At 34.5% G+C, this 25,635-nt stretch overlaps 1 protein-coding gene across 1 annotated transcript; it reads right to left on the bottom strand.

Annotated features, from left to right (window-relative positions):
* Nucleotides 1-10,358: 10,358 nt before the first annotated feature.
* On the bottom strand, nt 10,359-17,317 carry LOC143632404 (putative E3 ubiquitin-protein ligase RING1a). Its single transcript, XM_077100939.1, has 9 exons — nt 17,268-17,317; nt 14,993-15,051; nt 14,559-14,640; nt 14,357-14,477; nt 14,227-14,268; nt 12,623-13,120; nt 11,679-11,786; nt 11,383-11,589; nt 10,359-10,654 (listed from the first exon to the last, which is right to left on the bottom strand). Exons 3-9 carry the CDS (start codon nt 14,612-14,614, stop codon nt 10,619-10,621), a joined length of 1,068 nt encoding a protein of 355 aa, XP_076957054.1. The 5' UTR covers nt 14,615-14,640; nt 14,993-15,051; nt 17,268-17,317; the 3' UTR covers nt 10,359-10,618.
* Nucleotides 17,318-25,635: the final 8,318 nt, after the last annotated feature.

Here is a 25,635-nt window from a genome sequence, read left to right as displayed (position 1 = left end):
AAAAGTTCACCTCACTTTATTAAACACTCATGAGAAGAACATTGGACTGGGGGGACTTGAAGAGGTAGGTCCCAGCAGAGCCCAGTTGGACCCGCAAGACTCACCTTAAACAGGGACGTCTGCGCAGAGACCAACTGGATCCGCAGAACCAACCATGCTCAGAGACGTGACGTCCTTACGCGCAGTACGCAAGCTGGTCCCGCAGGAAATGCCTCCCAATGGTGAATGACTCCGCCTGTCCCCGCAGCCTCGGATACAAGCCATTAGGGAAGGCCACCCGCGCAGCATGGTTACACGCACAAGGCACTTAGCTCTCGTTCAGTGTCACCTGAAGGAATGAGCCAAGCCGGGAGCAATCCCGCACAGAGGCGGGAGGGGGAATACTCCCGCCCAAATAAGCCAGTCCGTATACTGAAGGATCTTTTACTGTACCTGACGAGGTATGGGCGAAAGATCTGATCAGAGATACGACAGCTCACTGATACAGTATGGCGAGCAGCATGCTCCTGTACTGTATCACTATTAGCCGCTGCCTACTCACCAACTACTGTCATACCACGTGCGTAGCCGGCAGTTGGTGGAAAGGGAATAGTACACAGCAGGCCTGGTCACTATCAGCCGCTGCCTACCCACCAACTACCAGCAGGGCACGTGCGTAGGCTACTGTTGATGAACAGGAACACTGTAGCAGCCGGCCATACCTCCTTGGAAACCTACCTTCGGCTATAAATACCCCAAATGGTATGATCATCTCAACACATTATTACATTACATTATCTTATATCATCAGAATATACCTGATATCTGCTCTAGCAATCTCTTAATATACTTTTATATTTAAAGAGCAATCTAGTCTGATTCTCACGCCGGAGGGTGGTCACAAGGAGGAACCCCCCCCTTCTCAGTGACGAGCTCACGGTGTCTGTTTTGCAGGTTATCAGAAGAACCATCTTCCAAGGGTCTAACCCCTCGTGGGAAACAGCTATCCAACCCCTAGGTTACCAGTAATCTGTCAGGGGTCCGGTTAGTGTTTCTTCAGATTCTTTTTATGTGATGTATGTAGCAATAGAGATATTGTTTTTGTTTTTCTGCTAGTTTTGAAACAAATTTGGAAAAAACTTAAATATTAGGAGAAAATGAGATGCAAATATTCATAAATAATCTGCCTTTATGGTGCTTTAAATTCCAATTCTTGTTAGTGGAAGGTAGTTCAATACTTCAATTAATTATTCTAATTTGATTAAATTATGTTAAATTATTGCAGATTTGCAAATCATAGCACAAGGACACAAGTTGCACCAGTTCCTGCATTGACTAGTTGTACCGTGTGCTTCGTTTATGGCGTTTACGGTTTATGATTTTTACCGAGCCTTTTTTTTAAAGTTTTATACGGGGTGTTATTGCACAGGTTAGCTAGTTGGGGATTGCTTGGAATAATGAAGCTCATAGTTGATGTCAGATGCTGGAATCTGGTTGGGCTTGTTTTGATGATATGGTGGCAGAACTTGACTGGGCTTGGGCTTGGGCTACGACTACTGCTCTCAAATGCATACAAGGCCCAAAATGGAGAGAGTTGTATCTGCTGCTTTTAATCATCAAAAAGGTATGTGAGTAACCTACAATATATCTAAGATTATGTAAGTGATGCAATTGGACAGGCCAAGCAGGTACAAAGTGGCTCAAAGTGTTATTCGTACAACCTCTAAATTGGTTTATTTTATAAATCGCATTGTTATGGATATAATATTATCTGATATGATATTTGTAATCATATTCAACACTAATTATTCATCAATAATTTTCAGACAAAGGTGTCAGCCCAAACTGAATTAAATGCAATCGTCACTTTTTCTTTGTTAAAGTTTTTAACTTTCATTTATATTGTTAAATATCTAACTTTTGTATTATGGGTGACTTTTTACAGTGTCACGACATTATTCAGTTACTCACACCATGCTAGTTTGATCCAGGAAAAACATGGGTTTGGTTCTTGTGACATCAGGTTAATAATGTCAGGCAAAAGTAATTAAGTTTTGGGTTGTCATTTCTAACTTGTATAATTAACTGGCCGTGTTTGGGTTAACCAGTTGACCCACCAAATCCTGTCAACCTTGTTAGTACAACCTTCTAATCTGTTTGTAACGTTTACAACTCAATTACAACCCGTCAAACTGCTTGACTCGTTTAGGTAAATGGGTTAAATGGGTCATGATCGGGTTACATGATTTGAAGTGTCAGGGTTAGGGTTATTGTGTTTGACACGAATAAGTATATGGGTTGTGCATGACACATCTCTGAGGACATGTCCAGGGTAGGAGTTTGTGGAGACCGTAGGATTATGGTTAAGGACCTTAAGGAAAGTGAACACTTTAGCTAGACTCTTCTTGTTGCCATTTTCTGGTAAGGCTGTCTATATATTGTATTATGATGTTGTCTCTAGTACTTGCTATTCTCTTCCGTTAATCAGCCTGTATGTTGTTTTATGTTGTATCTAGTACTTATTTTTACTTTCATGACATTTTCTCTTAATGGTATATTTTTAATTCTGCAGTTTTGAAATCATCACTAGCACGCTAACACTATATATTTTTTTTTAGTATGATGCTTTTTAATGCAGATCTTTTATAGAGCCGAGGGTCTCACGGGAAGCAACCTCTCCATTCCTTGGGATAGAGGTATCGTCTGCCTACTTCTCAACCTTCCTTGACCCTACCAATAGGTTTGCTGTGGGCGGGATTTTTACTGGGAATGGTGGTTGTTGGCGTGTTCAGGTTCAATGATTCAATTGCCAACCCGGATACGATTTAAACCTGTAAGTACATACTACATGCTCCAAAAAAAATATAAACTTACTCTTTTTTGACCAATAAGTTTTTAAGATATGGAACTGCGCGTTTGCTAGAAACAAAGGGATTTACCATTTTACCCCTATTGTAAGCATTGATGTGCGACAGAAACATGGAGTTATAAAAGGAAATAGTAAACAAGTTGACAATCTTCGATTTCAAAATGAACTTTCATTCAAGCTGCGTCACTCAATCACTTCTTTGCTAGTAAGTGAGTTGACAGTTTTACCCTTTTTCTTCAACAGATATACTAACATTCAGAACCTATCATGCCCTACATCCGTTGTTTTGTTTCAGTTGACTATTTTTTTACAGAATATTTCATCTTGGCTAGAGCTTTATGGTTGCCCTCTTAACAAACCGTTTCCTACTTGTACCTGGAAAAGATGCTGTAATGTAAGTCTGTAACTCGAAGGTAAGGGTATAGTATAAACAGATTGGATTAGATTAGGTATGATCTATTCACCAAGCAATGGTGTACACGGGTCGGTTTGGGTTGGTTTTGTGCTCAAACAGGACCAAAACCCTAAAAATTCGGTTTTCAAATTTTTGAAAACTGTTAAGCTGTTTCGGTTTTTGGTGTGGGCTTGCTGTCGTTTTTTCAGTTATTTGGGTTAAAAGATTTTAGGTTGAAAAAAATGGCCCAAAGTAATGAATTTGGGCCTAAAAGATTGGGCATATATATTTTTTGTTAATAACTAATTGATTATTACATATTTGGGTCTAGAATTTTTTGGCTACACGATTTATTAATTTCTTGTAAATTATGTAACATTCTAAAACAATAAATATAATCCATAAATTAAAAACAAAGAAATGGGTTTGGTTCGACATTATTGAAGATGAGCACATGCAAAACCGAAACCGAACTGGAAATTGGGTTTTTGAGAAAACATAAAACGCAATCGTCGGTTCTGGGTTGGGTTGGGTTGGGTTGGATTACTAGTTGGTTATGCCGGTTTCATGCACATTGTTTGTTTATAACTTTATATTATATATGTAAACTTACACGACTATTAGGGGTGTTTATTAACTATTAAACTAAGCAAGTTGTTAGGTTTGAGATTCATATGTTTCAGTGGTTTAGCAGTCCGGATAAAGGTTTTTTTTTTTTTTTTTTTTGTAAACATAATAGGCTCATTTAGTGAATGAAACAGAAGATAGAAGATCAAAGGTAGAGTTAGCCGGGGAAAAATAACGGCGGTGATAGGATTATAGGTTTTGCAAAACCTAGTTGATATAGACGGAGATGGTTGGAAAATTGATTCTAGGTGGAAGCTGATTGTGATAAACTAGCATAAATACAAGTTCTTCATAACTATGGTTTTAAAGCACTGGTCACTAAACAGTAGTTACAAGAATGGTGACGAGGGCTTTCGACCACATCAATTATTCGATAAAGGAGGCCGGGGAGGCGAAAGCAGCAATCGAGTAATACATCTTGAAATGCTGACCAAGTGACCAACACATTCAGGCGCGACCTAGCATTAGCTGAGGAGCTTATAATTTGGGTGCGGAAGGCCACAAATGCATCACTCCCTTAGAGATTTGATTTTGAAGGCTATCAACAAAACCAAAACCCTCCAAATTCTGTTGAGCTCCGCTCCGCTGATAGCCTCCGAAATCAAATCTCGTTGGTGATGCATTTTTGGCCTTCCGCCGCCCAAAAATAAGCTCCTCTACTAATGCTAGGTTGCGCCTGAAATGTGTTGGCCAGCATTTCCGGATGTATTACTTGATTGCTGGTTCTGCCTTCGCGGTCTCCTCTATCGGAGAACTGTCATGGTTGGAGGTCCTCGCCACCCATTCCAGTAACTACTTTTTAGTGGTCAGTGCTTTAAAACCATTGTTATGAAGAACTTATATTTATGCTAGATTATCACAATTGGCTTCCACCTACAATCAATTTTCCAGCACAACTATTTCTCCGTCTATATCAGTTAGGTTTTACTAAGTCTATAATCCTATCACCGCTGTAACCATCATTTTTCCGACTAACCCTACCTTTGATCTTCTATCTTCTATTTCATTCACCCTCTAAAAAAACCAAAAACAAATCTTCTTTTGCTTCGTTTCCGTTTGCATCATGAACTTCTTCAACTTCTCTTGCTCAAACACCGCTATCATATGCTTTTATCCAAGATTGGACTCATCCTACAGGCGTCCATCTTGCAGGGACATAATAGTGATATATTAATTGTATATTTAAATATTAAACTAGTCAAAGTCATAGTCCAGGTTACATTAATTATAGGTAGGTTATGTTTCTCATCTATTGTATGAATCATGAATCCAAAGTGTGGTTGATCATATTCTTCATATACCATGGTTGATCTTTCTCCAAAATTCTATTTTCCCCTTAGCACAAAAAGAATCAAAACAGGTTGGTTATTGGATATGTATGATATTGTATGAATACTGTGGTCATGTATAAGATTGTATGAACAGTGAACTCCTTTGTCTGAATCTTATAAAATATTTTTTTTAGACATGAGGTATTGGTAAAATATGAGCATTGTGATTTTTCCTATTTGGTAGAATACTACAACTCGTCAGTAGGCAAACCAGCAACTTTCTTCCGTTGTCTAGCGTATCGCATCTTCTGTCATAAGTTCTATCATTCAAACTTCTTATGTGTCCTATGTTATATTGGGTAATGGAAAGTAGTATTTGTAACAGTTACTGTATATAATAACTGCTTGAATACTACAGTTCCTGCAACTAAAGTTGCAACTTCATTATGTCTGCAAGGAATCAAGATTTGTAACTTCTTTCGCATTTCCTACCCTTTTGTAACCATATTTGTACTATTACTGTTAGTAATAATCTTGATATCAAAATCCACACTTTTTTGTTCCGACCATTCTTACAGTCTGCTCCTAATTTATATTTGTTGTATAGTCTGTTTATTCTCCAAAAGTGAATTCTAAGCTGGTAAATGATTCTATGAAGGTGACTAGCTCGTGTGATTGAAATCTAATCTAATACTATTTGCTATGAGGTGTATGCATGTGAGCATGTCTACATAATTTTGCAATTCCCTCAGTTGCTGGTCATACAAATCTTTGACTTTTAAAGTTTTTTCTTGTAATATGGGGTGTATGCACGCATGTCTTCATGGATACATGTTTGCTTATACCTTTAGTTTCCACCATATGTATGACCAATTAAAGAACAAGGCAACTTGAATTTTAATAATGATCTTTTTACAGTTGGCTAACATTAATCTCACCTCAGAAAATAGCTGTCACCGCCCACCAGTCTCAACTTTTACCATTAATTGTTTTCATTGGGCATTCGTTAAAAAATACTTAACGTCGCTAAGTTTTTTTTTTTTCAAATTTCAAACTGATGTTTTAGGCCTTTTTATTAGAGTGAGGATATGAGTAGATTGATATAAAATGTACCTCTCGAAACAGTGTTTCAAATGGCTTGACTTTTGTTAATTGGAAGTTCAATATTCGTATTTCCAAAATGTTGGTATTTCCGTCTTCATTTACATACAAAATCTGAAAATTTGGTTATTTCATTTGTTTGATTTTCTTGGTTTATTATGACTTTATATGACCTCATGTTATACTATGAACCGGTTTGACTTATATGAGTCTAGTATAATTTTGAGTTAATATAATAAATCCAAGCACCATTGCTCAAACATCCCATTGGCAGTTAGAAGCATTAGGAAAGAAACGTGCAAATGCTAAGGCTATGGCGACAACTTTCATGAGAAGATCACAATCAACCACACGGAATCTCAAAGGAAGAACAAGTCTAAAATTTTACCCTCCTGAGATTCCGACAACCAAGTCGATGCTGATAATGATAATGGAACCAATTCTTCTTCTTCGTCAGATGAGCAACTCAAGCCGTCCAAACGGTACAAGACGAGCTGAGATGAGCTCAAGCTTGGCTTGTTTAATATTATTCTAAATAATACATACATTTATAAAATATTTTTATACATATATTATAATTCTAATTTTAATTTTAATATATAACATAATATATACTATTTAGTTATTTTGATCATAGTTTTATTGATAATAATTATTATATAAATTTATATTTAACGTAAAAAATTATTTAAATTCTTGTTTCCTTTTCTTTTTTGGAATGACGGATGAAGGTCTGTAACTTGAAACATGCCCATTTAACTTTTATTTATATTTTTTCGATTTGAAGTATGCAGTTTGTAAATGACATCCCAACTCGGTTGTTTCAAGTTTAATGTTATAAAGAACCACATTAAATGCTATAAATAAAGTTTGTTGTGTAAATGGTGTTATACAGAGTGCGTTATTTTAGAACCAATAGTATATTGAGAACTGTAAGAACCATCGCTATTTATTATATAAATTGACTAGAATGCATATAGACTTTCAAATTTTTTAAGATCTATGTTCACAAAATATGGTATTAATAGTCCTTTGTCTAAATGCATTTATGGATATAAATACTATAGGATCTAAGTTGGAATAAAAATGTTTCATATTAATGGATTCGGGTCCATGACAATGAGATTTTGTAACACTTATCAACGAGGCCTTGTCGATAAATCTTACATAGAAGAAATTGATTAGTACATGCACATGGATGGTATATATCCGCATTTGTATGAATTTAGAAAAAATGTTTATGTAAAAGGATAAAATTAACCTAATTTACCAACTACTAGCAAAAAAAACGTGCACGTGGGCCATTATTTGGGCCACTTGCCCTTTGCCATCACTAATTTGTGGCCCAATTTTTACTTGTTTTTCACGATGAAAAAATATTTGAACCGAAAAATCTCTCTTACAAACCTAAATGATGCTTTGTTTGTGTTTCTTGACTAGTCTTAATTATATAGTTATAAATTTGTTCAAAAGAATAAGTTTTTCTACTTCTAAATTCGTCACATATTTTAGTTATCAATGCATGAAATTGACAAGTGTGGGTTTGGTGTAAACATATGTTTTATAATATTTGTAAAGTATTTACAACATCTGGTACATAAGTATTATCATGGATTCATGGTCCAGGTCGGTTTTGGTAGAATATGGATCGAAGTAGCGCCTGGGTTTGGAAACAAACAAATAAACCGGCTGTCTTGATTAGTTTGTTGGACGTGCCAAATCGTCTTAAGCTGGTCCAATATTATGATTAAAGGTGAAATCATTTTTTTAAATCATTAATTTACTTTAGGTTATAACCATTAAACTTGTTTTTCCAAACTGCTAATCATATATCGAATTGTATAAATTCCAAATAGCTTGAACAACGGATTTGCGATAGTTGGTTTTTACTGTTTATAAACACCCGATGTATAAAATTAAATATTGCATTTCAGAGACGATTTAGAACATTTATTCCATGTATGACATTAAGATATAAAACATATATTAAAACTATAAATATTTGTTGCTTGCTGCTCTCAGATTTTTTGACAAACCTCTTTTCAGAAATTGATGTCTATATGACATTATAGTTTTAAAAATAAACTTAGTGGCTTGACAAGCTACGAGCCAGCTTGAACTCACATTTTAGCTTGTTAGACCATCTTCAATAGGAGATTCTTGAATTCATGAACAGATTTTTTCTTCACACTACCATTGAAATGCAACATTTATTGGATTTAACTTCTAAGAAAATATGAAAAACATGTTTTTATAGATTAAGTAAAGATGGTGGGCCATGGTTGAGTTTTAATTAAAAAATATTATTTGTATGTGAATAATATATAGTTATTAAATATAAATTAACTTATAAATTATAAATCATTGATATTATAAAATAAAATAGTTAATTAATTTAAATTTTAAATTACATAGTCTATTATTTACACTTTAATCTGGTACTTTTTTTACGGATGAACACACGCTTTCTATACATACTTTACTCAAAAAATAATTATTATTTTGAATAATTAACTTTTGAAATTTAAATTTATAAAATTTATATTTTACAATTTTAGTGCATGTTTGGGATTGAGTTTGAAAAATGCTTATTGGCTTTTTCAAAAAGTCATTTTGAAAAGCCAGGATTTGGGTTTTTTGGAAAACTGTTTTTTAACTCTTTCAAAAAGCTAAAATAAGAAAGATTTTTGTAATTGCCAAACACATTTTAATTTATTGACTTTTTGAAAACACCAATAAACATTTTTCAAACTCAATTACAAGCATGCTCTTTGATTCTCATCCCCCAACGCCTATATTTTCAAAATTCAAACTCCCTCCAAAAAGGCAATTCTTTCTCTATATATACAACTATGTATCTTTCATTATTTCATCTTTATTTTTTCCCCTAATTTTCATCTCTTAATATATCTCTTATTTCTTTTATGTTTTTTTTTACACAAAATGAGTTCGGGTAGTAATGAAACTCCACCCATTTCACTTCCTGGTTCACCATTTATAGATTTTGTGAATGTGGCGTTAAAATAATTGATGGATGATGATGTCGACAAAGCATTTGTGGAAGTGATGGAGGCTAAAGCAATGGCTGAAGGTAAGGCTAAAGTTGACTCGTCACAAGTAAATGAAGTCATCGGACGCTTTCAAAACTTAACAAAAATGAGAGAGTCCGTCATGGGTAAGATTGAAACCAAAATGCATGAATATGTTGATATTAAGTTGAAAGATGTTCAAGCCCGTGAACAAGAGATCGCTCTGTGTAAACAAGAGATTGCACTACGTGAACAAGATTTTCTTTGGATCCTACATGAATCCCAAGCAACTCACATTCCAAAAAAGATCTGTGACAAAATATGAGACAAAATATGATCTTTAAGTAGTTTAAATGTGTTAATGTTAAATTTTCGTTCCAATGAAAAAGATTTAAATTTCCCTCCAATGGAAAAAAGATATTTAACTTATAAATTTTCCTTAAAACAAATAAATTATAAATATTATTCTATATAGTTTCTTTAAATAAAAAGATTGATAATTAAAATAAATGTAAAATATGGTGGTGATGTGACAATGTTTTTAGATATTTTTGTGTTTCCTTATTAGAAGGTTTTTAATGATTTTAAATAATGAGTGTCTTTATTATACGATAATTGCGATGCATGTTTCTAGTTTTATTTAATGGTGACACTCTAAAAAAAACAAGTTGGGCCCAAAACCTATAACCATTTTTTACAACCCAAAGTCCCAACTGAAATCATTTCTTAGTTAAATTCGTTTACATTTTGTTAGAAACAATTAAAATAGAGCACCATCACAACATCACCTAAACCATTGAGCCATAACAAATAAGTTGATAGACTTTCGAGACTTATTTAAATTAAGCGACGCATAACATGCAATCCAAATTGTGGCACCAAATTTCACATTTACTCCATTTTGATAATAGCTTATATGAAGTGACTTTAGTAAATGAATTCAAATTTTAGTTCAATTATCAACCAAAAATTTAATTACAGTTATTTAAGGCATATGCGAGGCAAATCATAAAACTCATGTATGATGTGTTTGAATGACAGAAATAACTGATATTGCCATTGATTAAGGTTATATGGCTTGGTTCACACTATCATACAACCTATGTGATGTGACAATCTCTAATGTGTAGACTTGATTGAACAACATACATCCCGTGAAATAAATATAACACGTGGAATGGGAACCGTAGGATTAAAATTTAGAAGGTTGAGATTACTTTCGTTGTGCAAATTACAAGGGGCTAAACATTGATTATGCTCCGGCTTAATTTATATCCATAATTAATCTTCTCTCACATACCATACACTTCACTGGTTTGACCTAGTAAGCTCGCGGTCAACAACCACTCTACGAGCTAACAGACTTCTTCCGGTAAGCAATAGTCTAGAAAACAAAATGCTAGTTTAGAAACGACTGGATCTGTAACTATTAAAAAGCTCGTTTAATATGTATTAGCTAACATACTTATATAAATCTGTTTTTGTAAATATTTACAGTTTTAAATTAATATATAACATAACAAATATTCTTATGTTATTTTATCATAATTATATGTATTAATAATTGTGTAACATATAATTATCAAATTATATATCAATTAAAGTAAATTACAGTTTTTGCCTTTTGTCTATACTAACTTGCAGGTTTCGTCCTTAAATTAAGCAAATTACAGAAATATATCCTATATTTCCAATGTTGTAATACATTACGTCCTTTCCACTAACTTGTAAAAAAATCTGTTTACCTTTTACAAAATGACTACTTTGCCCTTATAACTAAATGCCAGTGGAAAGGACGTGCTATGTTACAACATTTGAAATAAAGAAGGATTTCTGTTAATTCCGTATTCAAATTAGTATAAACATAAAGAACGAAAACTGTATTACATATTGTGATTATATAAATAACAGACTCGTTTAGAACTGCAAGCCTAGTCAAGATGGGATATGTAGCTCGGGCCCGTTTACCAAACGAGTTTCAGGCTCGAGCTCGTTTTTAGCTTTTAGAAAGCCAATCTTAAGAGCCTTGTTTACGTCCCCCAGTCAAAACCCGAGTTTGTGTATGAGTTAACTTATTGTTTATATTCAAGGCTATATTCAAGGAGAACGTACCAGAGTGTTTTGATTAGAAAGTTTAGCGACATCTGACATGGTTTGATGCTGGTCCAACAGTTGCAAGTCGCCCGTTAAAGGATTGATAATAAGGAATTTAGATTGTTCATCAGGTGAAACACCTAAAGGATCAGCATCATAATGGTCACCCTTCACTAGTAACAACTCAATCTCATCGGCACGTAAACCATTCTCAATAGCAACATACTGATAATCACCATACCAAATTACAAATCAGTCACCAGATAGAAAGAAAAGATAAAACTAAAAATAAATAAAATATGTTATTTTTTTACCTGGTATACATTTGTAGTTGACATGGTTGGGTTGCAGCAAATATATAATTTCTGTAAATTGGGTATGCTTTGCTCATCCAGGGATACAAGCTTGAGATTGATATTAAGCTGGACAACAGCATATAATCATGAAAAGTTAACATAGAAATAGAACTCTTTACTCAGGGTGTAAATGAGCCACGTGCCCGTGAGCCATTTGAGACCAGCTTGCTAAGAGCTCGAGCTTAAATGAGCTTGAGCCTAAAAATAAATTCTTTTAATAAACGACACAAGCAAGAGTTTCACTTATCAAGCTCACTAAACAAACCTATTTTTTATACAATTTTAAATTAATAAACTAAATATACGTCTTTATGATTACTGTTATTATTCATAAATTTCTGATCAAAATAACTAAATAATATATAATGCGTTACATATTAAAATTATAATTAAAAATATATAAAAAACTATTAAAATTGTATATGAACTATTTTTTTAAAAAAGAGCCGAGCTTGAGCTTAAAAAATTACTCACGGGCTCAAGCATTTAAATAGAGCTTGAAATGGAACTTGAGACTAAAGATAAGCTTGTTCAGTAAAAGACCCGAGCCCGAGCTTGACTTAACGAGCGAGCCTAAACGAGCCTATTATTTATATAATTTTAATTTAATATATTAAATTTGAAGTTATATAATAATAATAATAATAATAATAACAGCAATAATAATGATTTCCAATAAATTATGATCAAACATTCAAACTAACTAAATAGCATATATTATGTTATATATCAAAATTAGAATTAAAAAATATGTATAAAAATATTTATTAACGTATGTATCATTTAGAATAATAATAAACGAGCTCGTCTCATTTACACCCCTACTCATCACATTTGACCTTTGACGTCAAACGTTCAAACCCAGCTGGCATGTTAAACAAATAAGTAAAATATGTAATTACCTCATTATCATTTTGTGGCAACCTTTTGAAATGCTGAATCAACTTAGACTGATGAGTGTTCCTTCCACCCTTACCACCACTACTTTGACCACCATGACGCGTATTACTCCTCATCCCACCACAACCCCACGCTAAAATCTCCGGGGTGCCAATAAGCCCAACCGCTTTTCTAGAACCATCCGCTTCATTATCATCATTTGCACCACTTGATGATGGCAATGAAGACGGTCGTCCGCCCCATCCATTGTACCGTTTGGGCTTGACTTCGGGCTCTGGCTCGTCTGAAGAAGAAGAATAATTAGTTCCGTTATCATTATCAGCGTCGACTTCGTTGTCGGAATCTCGGGGTTCAGATTTTAGACTTCTTCTTCCTCTGAGATTTCGTGTGGTTGACTGTGATCTTCTCATGAAAGCTGCCGCCGTAGCTTTAGCATTTGCACGTTTCTTTCCTAATGCTTCTAACTGCCGACGGGATGTTTGAGCAATGGCTGCTTGGATCTGTTATATTATATTAGTCTCATAAAAGTCAAACCGGTTCATAGTATAACATGAGGTCATATAAAATTTATAACAAACCAAGAAAAGCAAACAAACGAAATAACAGACTTTTCAATTCCATTCCAGTTTTGCATGTAAATAAAGCCTGAAATACCAAACCGAACCCGGTTTATCAATTTTCATTTTTTATTTTAAAATGCTACGTAATTTATAGGAATTTAATAAATAGTGTAACCCAAATATTTTGACCCCAATTTATTATTATGGGCCATTTTTTCAGCCAAAAATTTCAAGCCCAGATGTTAAAACCGAAACCGAACCGAACCCAATTTTTGGATTTTTCATTTTAAATTTTGATTAAGTAACTCATAAGACTTAATAAATAGTGTAACTCAAATATTTTGACCGCAATTATAATATTCAATTTAATCATTAATCAACAAAAAGATCTAGACCCAAATTCCTGTTTTTCGGGTAAATTTTTTCCGGCCCCAAAATTTCAAGCCTAGCTGTTAAAACCAAACAAACCAAAACCAAACGGACCGAATCCAAAACGAAAACAAAAAAAAAAAAAAACTGAAACCGAACAGTTTTTAAAAACTCAAAAATTGAATTGTCGTTTTTTGTTCGGTTTGAGCCCAAAACCGACCCATGCAGACACTACTCATTCAATCAAATGGGTCGTAAACATGTCCACATGACCACATGTAGTAACTAACCGTGTCCAAGTTAGGGTTCAATTTTTCGACATGATTAACCAATCGAATCGGGTTATAACTAATACAAACTTGACGTGAATTGCCAGCCCCACCATAACTACAAGAACAAGTAACATTCGTATTTCCTAAGAATATTTTCATATCTTTTCATTCATCTAATATGTTTTATAAGGCTAATATAGTGGAACTTCATGTATTATAACTTCAGATTATGCTCAATACATACTTATCATGCTCTTTAATTTTATAGTTAATAAAAATATTTTATAAAAATTTTGGTGCAAAGCCTGTCAAAAGCGAATCATGATTGTGTGTATAACTGCATATTACCATATTTAAACAACCGAAACCTAGAATGGAAAAAAGTATATTTTTTATTGAGCTGACCTGTTTATTTCGTGCTTTTTCTTCATCAGCAAAGGCCAATTCCTGTGTTTTGACATCAAAGCATAAACAGTTGAATAATTATGAAAAATGATAACACATCAAAACGAGTAATGAATATATAAAAATGTACCTCAGCCTCGTATTTATCAATGTCAGGGTACAACAATGCAATTAGGGCATCAAAATTTGGGTCATCCCGCAAGGACCGGCGGCTTGCACAATGAGCACGACAAGCAGGGCATTCGTTGTTCCTGTTTCATATTGGTCAAACAAAAATTCAAAAATCATATTGACCAACTTGACTGATAGAATTTGAATATTTTGATACGTACCCCAGCCTCATGGATTTGTCTATGCACTCTCGACAAAACCTGTGAAGGCATTCCATAACTTTTCTGGTCTTCCGAATTATACCTATCAATGAAAAGTGTGTTGAATTTCTATGAAGATATTATAATATTCAACTGTTCATATTATTTCAAATGTGATTTTGACATATATTCTGAAATCGGAACTGTTATTATATCAGTAGTGTTGATTATAGATATTAATATTTTAAAAAGTACGTTCCTAATTGAAATAAATGTTGCATCATGTGGTAGATAGCCTGTTATATTCTTTTGGGATGAATGCATATTACAACCAAATTACCAACACTAAAAAAAAGCATATTGTGTAGACCAACATCACAATATACTCATGAGGCATGCTTGCCTATAATTAGATAATAATATTAATATAGTAGAATTAAAGCTGGAAATAGTACCTAAACAAATTGGGCATTGCACGTCCTTGCGAACCTCAGCCAATTTTACATAAACAAACCTGCAAAACAGTCCAAACATCTATTAGAAAAACATTATTGGTCTTTTATTGGTCATACACATGGTGGAAACTTAAAGCATAAACAAACATGCATCCACGTAGACATATGCAGCCCATACTTCAATAAAAATACTTTTTCCTCGATGAATTTGACCAGTAACAGAGGGAATTGCATAATTAAGTTGCTTGATACCAACAGCATATAATATTAAATTATACTTCAATCCCCACAAGCTAGTCACCTCTATAGAATCATTTACCATCTTAGAATACACTTTTGGTGAATAAACAGACTATACAAGAACAAAGCTTTAGTTGCAAGAAATTGTAGTATTTCAAGCAGTTATAGTATACAGTAACTGTTACAAATACTACTTTCCATTACCCAATATAATATAGGTCACATAAGAAGTTTGTATGAGAGAACTTATGACAGAAGATGCGATACGCTAGGCAAGGGAAGAAAAGGAGTTGCTGGTGTGCTTACTGATGAGTTGTGGTATGCTACCAAAAAGGAAGAATCACAATGTTCGTATTTTTCCAATATAAATACCTCATGTCTTAAATTAATTGAGAGAAAAATATTTCATAAGATTCAGACATAGGAGTCCACGCTATTCATACAGTTTTATACATAACCACATTATTCAAAAATATTATACATATCCAATAATTAACCTGTTTGATCTTTTTTTTTGCTAAGGGAAGAAGATAAAATTTGGTACTTCCAGTAAAGTTTAATTCCAGTGCAGCTCCCAACAGCTTATTTTGCGTTCATATATGTTTTCTTACCCTTCTTTACTCAAAGAAAAGATTTTATACAAGAAAGTTTTAAGAGAAAAGGTTGTCTGCACACTATGCCACACTCATAAAAGGTGTTTATCTGGTTAACACCTCATTTTCCCATGTTTGCAGTGAGTACTTACAGAGTTACAGTTAAAGAATACAGATTATTCAAGTAAACATTTTTTTAAAGGATGCTAGAAGAATTTGTTAATGATAAAAAGAACATTGTTTTAAGTTCTCCAAAGAAGATGCTTGCATTCCCATCCTATCTCTAAAGAAACTATAATAAACAGGACACCAAGTATACTATAAGAAAACAATTTTTTAAAGGATGTTAGAAGAACTTATTAGTGGTAACATACATAAGCTTTGCTCCTTCAGGAGTTAAGTTACTTTTCCCCAAAGAAGATTCTTACATTCCCTTACTATCTCTATAGAATCTGTAATAACAGGACCACCGAACATACTATCATAATCAAAAAGTTTAAAGAAACTAATGCATTACTTAGCTAAGAACATTTCTTTTCCAACATCCACTCATATACTGTACATGACTTTAGTATTTGAAACTTTGAACCCTATGAAACACCATACTTTATTTAATAGCAAACACATCATTGGTCTTACCTACGCCCTGCTTGCGGTGTGCCCATATAATGTATATATGTGTGAACCCTCGGGTGGGCAAAAGTGAAATTGCACTAATTTGGACGTTATTTTACTAATCTCGTGAAAATAACGTTAAAAGTGGCGGAAGGTTAATCAGGCATCATGTGGTGGCGCTGATAGTCGAAAGACAAGGGTACACGCACCAATCAGCCAATGTCCCGGTGGTTGAGTGTTATGTGCCTTATGTCCAAGGCTTGATGCAAAACTACTATCGAGCCGGGGGTCTCACCGGAAGCAGCCTCTCTATTCCTTCGGGGTAGAGGTAAGGCTGTCTACATCTTACCCTCCTCAGACCCTACCATAGCTTTGCTATCGGTGGGATTTACTGAGTACGATGATGATGATGATGATGATGATGATGATGATGACATCATTGGTCTTACCTGGAAAGTTCAGTAAGCACTATCTTTCCAAATTCAGAACCAATGCAAACTATGTGTCCCGAAAAACACAAGTACTACGCACATTCATAGATCACACAGGCTGTAAATAAGTTGAGCCAGCCAGCGTGGGCTCGAGCTCTAGCTCACAATTAAACGAGGCAGCTGGAGCTAACCACTACTCACACTATAACCAGCAGATAATAGTCCGGACAGATCTAACCACTACTCCACACTATAACTACCACAACAAACTCACACCTAACAAACTCTAATTAACAAGCAAACAAACAAACAAGCATGCAGCAGATCTAATTAAAGCCTAGGGCAAGTTATCCGTACATATAGGCTATTAAACTAACAACAGTAAAGTAAACATACTCGTCTTTATCGCTGCCACTAGACGAAGGGCTTTCGTCATCATCCGAATCTGCCGATCGAAGTAATTAGTTAAGAATGTCAACCAGTAATTGGAATAATAACAATAATAATTAGTCAATTAGAGAACGAACCTTGCTCCTGTTGTTGCTCTGCGTCGTCGTCTTCGTCTTCGTCGGAATTGTTATTGTTATTATTATTACGGTTGACGTCATCGTCTTCTTCATCTTCGTATACGGAATCGTTGGACCGCTTTTGAGCCGGCATTGACTCTCTACTCGCCGCCGATAAACCCACCGACCCGAATTGGTGCTTTCTATTATTTATATATATATATATATAAATGGAATTTGTAATTACAGGTTTAGAGGAGCTTTTCCGGTTTTTACCCTTGGGGTACGTACTAAAAGGGGACACGTACGCATCTATCTCAAGGGTGTTACGGTACTTTTATTACCTGGATTATTATTATTATTGGTTATTATTAGTATATGAGACAATTATCACATTCAAGATGTAAGATCGGATCAGAACGACATAACATAGCTTATAGTGAAAATGAAAATAATAAATTGTAACAGATGAGTTTGTGACATAAAATGGGGGATGTTGATCATAGTTTTCGTTAATCCTAAAAATTTGGTTAATTAATTTCATTTTCATGTGAATGCTTTTGTTATTATTATTGCTATTATTTTTTTTTATATATAATTCGCAAGTTTGGTGTCTCATATAGTGGCGGATGTACAATGTTAGGAGGGGTGCGCTACCCCTCAACGTCTTACCGGTAATGTAAAAAAAAATTTTGGTCGGTTTTCATGTTTTGTTACCCCTGAACAAAAAATAATGTTACCACTGAACAAAAAATAATGTTACCCATATGTATTTTAAGCTCAGCCAATTTCATAATTAAATCAACAAAAGCCCAAACCCAAACCAAAAAACCCAAATAATACAATAATAATAAAAAAGAAAAAAGAAAGAAAGAAACAAGCTACTTCTTTTCAAAAACCCAACAAAAGCCAGCACTTCAGCAGCCCATGCACTATAGGATGGAATACTCTATTTAGACACTTCTGACAAATCTTGACATGCGATGGGGTTCTCATCATAGAACAATCACAAGTTTGTTAAAATTATTCCCGGAAGTTGTTGAGGTAATTAAATTAGACGGAGAGAGCGTGCAACAACGATCCAATACGAAAGGTATTCTATCCTATTTTAAGAAACTTGAATTTGTGTTTTATATACACTTGTTGGAAAAAAATTTAGGCCTCACAAATGCTCTAGCAAAACATCTTTAAAAAAGAGTCAAGATTTGTTAGAAGCGTCTAAGTTGATAAGCGAGACAAATCGAGCATTGAATAATTTAAGACAAAACGGATTTGACAAGATGTTGGCAAAAGTGACATCGATTAAGATGTTAGATATGGCGGAAAGTTATGGTAATCAAAGAAACCGAGAGAATGCCATTACTAATCGACATCGTTTTGAGGTTGAAATTTTAATACGGTTTTGGAAATGCAAATTCAAGAACTTGGAAATAGATTTAGTGAGGTCTCAACTAGTTTGTTAGAAAACATGTCGGGTTTAAATCCTTGTGATTCGTTTTCTAAGTTTGACATATCTAAGATAGTGGCTTTTTCAGAGATGTATCCGAACGATTTTATTAACGAAGAAAGAGTGTGTATTTCGGGTGATCTTACGACCTTTTATTACACTTTAAAGGAAGATGAGAAATTTAAAAATCTGGGTGGAATGATGATCTTGCTCGTGTAATGGTGGACACCAGAAAACACACAACTTTTCCTTTGGTTTATCGAATATTGAAGCTAGCGTTGATTTTACCGGTTGCAACTCAACCGCTGAAAGATGTTTTTCTAAAATGAAGCTTATCAAGACGGATTTGCGCAATCGAATGACTGATGAGTATTTGAACAATGCTTTAATTTGTGCGGTCGAAAGAGAAACGTTTGATGAAGTAAATGAAGATGTAACGACTTGATTTCAAACGTTTAAAAACCGAAGAGGAGAATTTTACAGCCCGTGTGTTTAAATTTATTTGTTGTTTTTTTTATATTTATTTCGTTAGCATTGTATGAAATATGGAAAAAAAAAAATTTCTTGAGCGCTACCCCTAAGTTTCAAGTCTGGATCCGCCACTGGTGCCGCAAGTGGTCTATTGGGCCAGTTGCGGCACCGTATTGATCGGTGATTCTTTTTAGTTAAGCTACCATAACAAACGTAATGGAAATACACCAAACGTTTTTTTTAGTTCCGGGACCATATAGCTAATCTAAAAGGAACCGACCGAGTTTGCGCAGACTCGTGGCCTTATTTAAAGCCGATGACCGACAACGCTACCGACCGACCCCCCCCCCCCCCCAAATTGGTCATTGGTCCACCTTAAGTTTTATATTTTTTTCATTTTTTAGTTCCGGTACCGTAAGACATGCAATCAAAACCGACCGAATTCGTGTCAAGTTACCGCCTCAATGCTCGTGACCGATAACGTTGGGTTTTACCACAGCCTGGGTTTGCCAACCAAATAAACATCGTCTTAAATATTTTTTTTTCTTATATGTTAATTTGACGAATTAATTTTTTGGGTTTAAACCAAATTTTACCAATGGTGTCTATATCGTAACGAACGCAGCTGGTACTGACTGAATTCATGGCGACTAATTATCGTAACGCTCTGGTTTTACTAGCGCCCGGGTTTCAACGCTGGGGTTTGCCAGCTGTCCCGATGCAACACGCCGAGTAAAAAAACTAGTTATAAAATAATTTAACATCCTGTTTAGTTAGCAAGAAGAGAGAAAATATATGATGGTTAAAATTCTAGGTATTATAATCTTATAACTAAGTGTTTTTTTAGATATACCAATTAAGTTAATGTTTTTTTTTTGGTTAAATATACCATTTAAGTGATTAACTGGTCTAATACATTTATATTAGTAGTTTATTTTTATTACTTAACTAAATAAAAATGAAAGTAGGATAGAATAAGTATCAGTGATTGGCTTATCTACATTTTATAAAAGGTCATCAAGTTCGACATGTTTCTTTAAACTTTCATATTTTCTCTAAAGCTTTGTATTTTAGTATCTCTAATATGGATATCCACTTTCAAACACATCTAAACATGTCACATCATGCAAGAAACACAAAACTTCTCTACTACTCTACTTTCATAATGGAACTCGTATGATACTTCATCAGGCTTGGAGGACGCCGGAAGTTCTTTCCACATTCTTTATGCGTAGACTCACGATACTTAAAAATGTTGTCACGTTGTTAATCATGTGAAAATGCGAAACCATTTACCTTATTTTTACCATCATAGGCCAAGATAGTATCATGTTCTATGTTGTGTGCCATTCAGTGTAATATTGCAAGGAGTCACACTACACTCTAAGATTTCATAGAATATTGGTGATTAACTGATAGCATCTACGTCATTCTTAGAGCTGCTACTCTAAAATATGCATGCTTCATCCATCGTTATATAATGCAACTTGGTCGAGCGTACTGGTGCGATGACCATGACTCTTTCGTGAATATTGATCTTTCTATGAAATTGGACAGTTTTACAAGCCCGATGCAGGATTACATGCCTGGTTAAATGTGCCTCTAGTAATCGATGGATTTCAATGTGCCTTCTTATATGTTTTTCTAGATAAATGCCAATGCATCTCTACAAAACTTTTTTAGACATTCAATGCCAATACTTTCATTAATGTTTATGCATTCATTGTATTGGCCAACACTTGTTTCATATGTCAACTAGCGTATGACACATGTGCATTTTTTGTAAAGGGAAAGACTCATTTTACCCACCATATTCTTTCTTCGTCTAAAATAGGAAGAATGGGTATATATACATTCAAAGGTTGGAATGGATAGTCGGTTAGTCATTTAGAATCGGCGTCCAAAGTAACTCTTAGGGTATATTAAATCTAAAGCAAAAAAAGGTCTTTTCATAGAGCGTTGACTCCTTTATGATCCGTTTTTACATGTTTGCATTTCTTCTTTGATCGACTAGAACTTGAACCCTCTTTGATATGGTGATCCATTAATTTTAAATACATGTTCTCAAACTCATCTTATATCACTTCTTTGTACTACTTAATGAAAAATTACATGAACATCACACTAGCATATGACTATATGAGATGAATAAATATCGGAACTCATAAGAAGTGGGCGTTGGGAAGTATCGAAGATGTGAGGGAAAATAAAATAGAGAGTTGTATTTATACAGGGGGTTAAACTCTTTTCTCTTTTTTTTTCTCTTAAAACAAAATTTTAATTGAAGGTCTTTTAAATCTAAATGAATAATTTTTCTAAAGCTATTGATTGAAGGCTTTTTCAAAATTAAACAAAATATTCTCTATAAATGTGGCATTCTGGGCGCCACATTTTCTCCGTCCGACCAAATTTGGAAATCTGGATGAGCAAATAAATAAGCATGATTGGACAACATCTCCATGGTGCCATTTGATTCCAGACACCACATAGCCACATACCCGTTATTTCATGTCATTAGAGATGCTCTTATTATTTTTCACAAACACAAACATATAACATCAAATCAAACATTATCGATCACTTGTTTTTAAACCCTCACACTAAGACATTGTAAAAACTACTGTTATATGATATTTTTAAAAGTTAAAGATAACACATTTTCACTCCACTTGTTAGTGTGCTCGATTTTCAAATCTTACGTGATTAAGACAAATTATCGGCCACGATGGAAGACAAATTATCAATTTGAACTAGAGATTTTATTTTATCTTTTCACTTTAAGAAATGTTATGCCTTTTTTTTTTTTCATTTTAAGGAAGTTTCTATTTTCTTCCAAGTATTCTTCTAACATCTTGTCACTTATGAATTACAATTATCAATTGGAAGCATGTTTAAGAGGATACATGTACACAACCTTTTCCACCCTGAGCTCTTTTACAGTTTTATCCCACGATCAATCCCAGATTTATTTGTTTATTTGCTACTTCATGTCACAAATTGAGTGCTACCTTTACCTTTAGTCGTATATAAAAGGCCACCTTTATTTTTTCATAGCTTCATCATAATTTAACGGCTGACTGCTTGCAACTTCAACGTGCCGATTAGATATTCGAGTTTTATTATACGTTTTAATCTAAAGAAGCAAAAATATGTCCTTTCCATCTCCCCTTATGTTTCATCCTTTGCTTGAAGGACTAACATATAAACGCCTATATAAATTTAAAAAGCTTGGAACTTACAATCAAAAGTTCAATGTCTTTAAAAAATATTTGAACCTACAGTAATAAAAAGTTTAATAACTTAAAAAAGTATTTGAACATGCAAACATGATACAACTAAAAGTTTATGAACTTTTATTGACAGTCATGCTAGGCCTTTAATTCTCAATCTTACAGTTTCTCAATTTATATTTGTTGCCTACGTTTGATTAGTGATCACATTATTGATGGTGCAATCGAGGTATGAATCCATGGATGCCAATCGTGTCGAGTTGACAGATTTCCAGGTTGATAAATTAAATTGTTCAACCTAACACGGTCTATATATTTGTTAATGCCAAAACATCAACCCTAACCTCTCACACACTTAAAGTTGTGTTAATCGGTTGACACGTGGTAATCAAGTTGTTGTTAATTTGTTAATCGGGTATGTTAGCCACTTTGAACTAAAAATGCTTGAAACCATATACGTGTGGGTCACTGGGTCCTGTCGGATACGTTATAAACACATGTTGTGATGTTGATGCTTTGATGGCCCAGAAAAGGTTAACCCAACAAGCTTAATTGTGATGCAACACTTGGGCTTCTCAAATGTTTTCATTACGCAGATGGCCCACTGGCCCAGTTCACTATCATATGGCTTAGCCTAGGCATGTTCAAAACGGTTTGGGACTAGGAACCGGAACCGGTTCCTAACCGGTTCCTATATTCAAAACCCCCTTTTAAACCGGTTCCAGGCTCGAACCGGTTAGGGAACCGAACCGGTTCTCCCACCCTCGGACCCCCAACCTATCTAACCGGTTCTTACCGGTTCCTAACCCGGTTCCTGTACCGTAACCGGTTCCAACCGGTTACAGTGTAAAAAAATTTTTTTTTTTCGTTTTTCGTTTGCGATTTGGATTCTAAACTACGATTCGTATTTGTATAACATGAAAAATAAAAAAAAACAATTAACATAAAAATAAACAATTAACTGATGAAGAAAATACAACTACTGAAGATGTTTGTCACTGAAGACAACTACTGAAGGTTGCCACTGAAGACAACTACTGAAGGTTGCCACTGATGACAAGTTGACAACTACTGAAGGTTGCCACTGATGATAACTACTGAAGGTTGCCACTGATGACAACTACTGAAGGTTGCCACTGATGACAACTACTGAAGGTTGCCACTGATCACAACTACTGAAGACTGCCACTGATGAGGAATACTCATCAGTGGGAAAGCTGCCAATACTCATCAGTGGGAACAGTCATCAGTTGAATCAGTGGGAAAGCTGCCACTGATGACAACTACTTAAGGTTGCCACTGATGAGGAATACTCATCAGTGGGAACATTCATCAGTTGCAGAGTTTGTTGTCACTGATGCAAAATATGAATCAGTGACACGTCAGTTGCAGAGTTTCATCAGTTGGAACATCATCAGTTAAATATGTAACCATTGTACAATGTAAACTTGTTCATTGGATTTGCAATACAAGTGCATTTAGTTTTTTTTTTTCGTTTTTCGTTTGCGATTTGGATTCTAAACTACGATTCGTATTTGTATAGCATGAAAAATAAACAAAACAATTAACATAAAATTCATTTTATTTACTTTAAGAAGTTCAAAAAAAAAAGTTACATGTTTTAAAATCTTCAAAAACAAACTAACAAAACATTAAACTTATAAATATAAAGTTGTGACATATTATTTCTAGAAAAGTCTTCTTGTTCGTCGTAATTATTGAGCGGCGACTTCTTCCTCGGAATTACTTGTAGAAATGCCTTCCTGTTCGTCGTGCACTCGAACATCAAGTGGTGTTTCATCTTCGAGAGTGGTTACGTGTTGAATACGATCGATTGAGTCCAAGTGATCCTTTAAGCAAATGCACATCTCCACCGACTCCGAATTTAGTCTTGTTCTTCTCACCGATATTACCCTGCCACTAAGAGAAAAGCGGATTCCGAAGCTACCGTAGAAGCTTGGACGGCTAGTAAATCACGGGCCATGGTGGCAAGAATCGGAAACTCGGTTTCCTTTACCTTCCACCAAGCCAAAACATCAAAAGTGCCATACTCCTCTTCGGATAAACCGGTAGAGTAATCATTTGCACTATACCTTCCTAGTTCGCTTGAAGGGGTGTTACCCCTTTGTTTTTTAGCCGTTACGTTGCGAACGGTGTTCATAAGGCTAATCATGGGATCTCGTACTCTAGTAGCACTTGAACTTGATGAAGACCCCCCGGCATAGGCATGTGTATGTTTGACCCATATTTATTTAAATAAAAGTCATACATAAATTTAAAATTTAAGTTAAAATCATTTTTTGCCTCTATTGAAAAGTTTGGGTCAACTTCATGCATATCTAAGGCTGAAAAAATTTCGTCTATCACACATTCAACCCCCGTAACATTTAACATTGGGTTTAAAGCGGCGGCGCAAGTAAAAACCGGTGGCAATTCAAGAAAGTATTTTTTTTTAATTTAAACTTCATTGGTAATATGATGTTTGAAAACATTTGACTTTTATTTTCAAATTCTTTAAGATTGTTAACGATTAAAAATAACTCCGAAAGAACCGGACTTGTCGGATAATACGTTCCCGATAGTTTCGTAGTTGATGTTTTAAAAACTCCAAGAAAAGTCGATAAGTCATTGATAATTTCCCATTTCTCATTTGAAAAGGGGATTGCCAAATCATTCTCGGCAAGACTATAATGAAACATTTGTAAAGTTTCTCTTTGTTTCAAAGCACTTTGAAACATTATGCAAGTGGAATTCCATCGATGAGGTACATCTCAATTAGCTCCCAAAGCTTTTCTTCCCGTATCCTTACAAAATTTTCTATATTCCATTTGTCTTTTTTTACTTTTCTTAAAAACTTCATGTATCATTAGTCTAAAATCGTTTATAACCGATGTAACCTCATCCGAAGCAAGTCCGTCTTGCATGATTAAATTAATGATATGTGCAACACACCTTGAGTGAAAAAATACACCATTGCAAATCGGCGTATGTTTTAATTTTAATTTATCAACCGCCGATGTATTATTCGACGCGTTATCAAATGCCATTGAAAATATTTTATTTTCTAGTTTATAAGTTTTTATAACATAATCTAAAATTTCAAACAAATT

The sequence above is a fragment of the Bidens hawaiensis genome, unplaced genomic scaffold, assembly GCF_021521415.1.
Source record: "Bidens hawaiensis isolate Kalapana, Puna unplaced genomic scaffold, B.hawaiensis_p1.1 tig00006390_1, whole genome shotgun sequence".
NCBI lineage: Eukaryota > Viridiplantae > Streptophyta > Magnoliopsida > Asterales > Asteraceae > Bidens > Bidens hawaiensis.
This window is presented reverse-complemented; position numbering and strand designations above follow the sequence as displayed.

Coding starts and splice junctions, on each gene's coding strand:
- LOC143632404 (XM_077100939.1), bottom strand. CDS start 14,614: ATGGAATGCCTTCACAGGTTTTGTCGAGAGTGCATAGACAAATCCATG. Junction 14,269..14,356: donor TTGATAAATACGAGGCTGAG/GTACATTTTTAT, acceptor GTCAAAACACAG/GAATTGGCCTTTGCTGATGA. Junction 11,590..11,678: donor CAACTACAAATGTATACCAG/GTAAAAAAATAA, acceptor GGTGATTATCAG/TATGTTGCTATTGAGAATGG.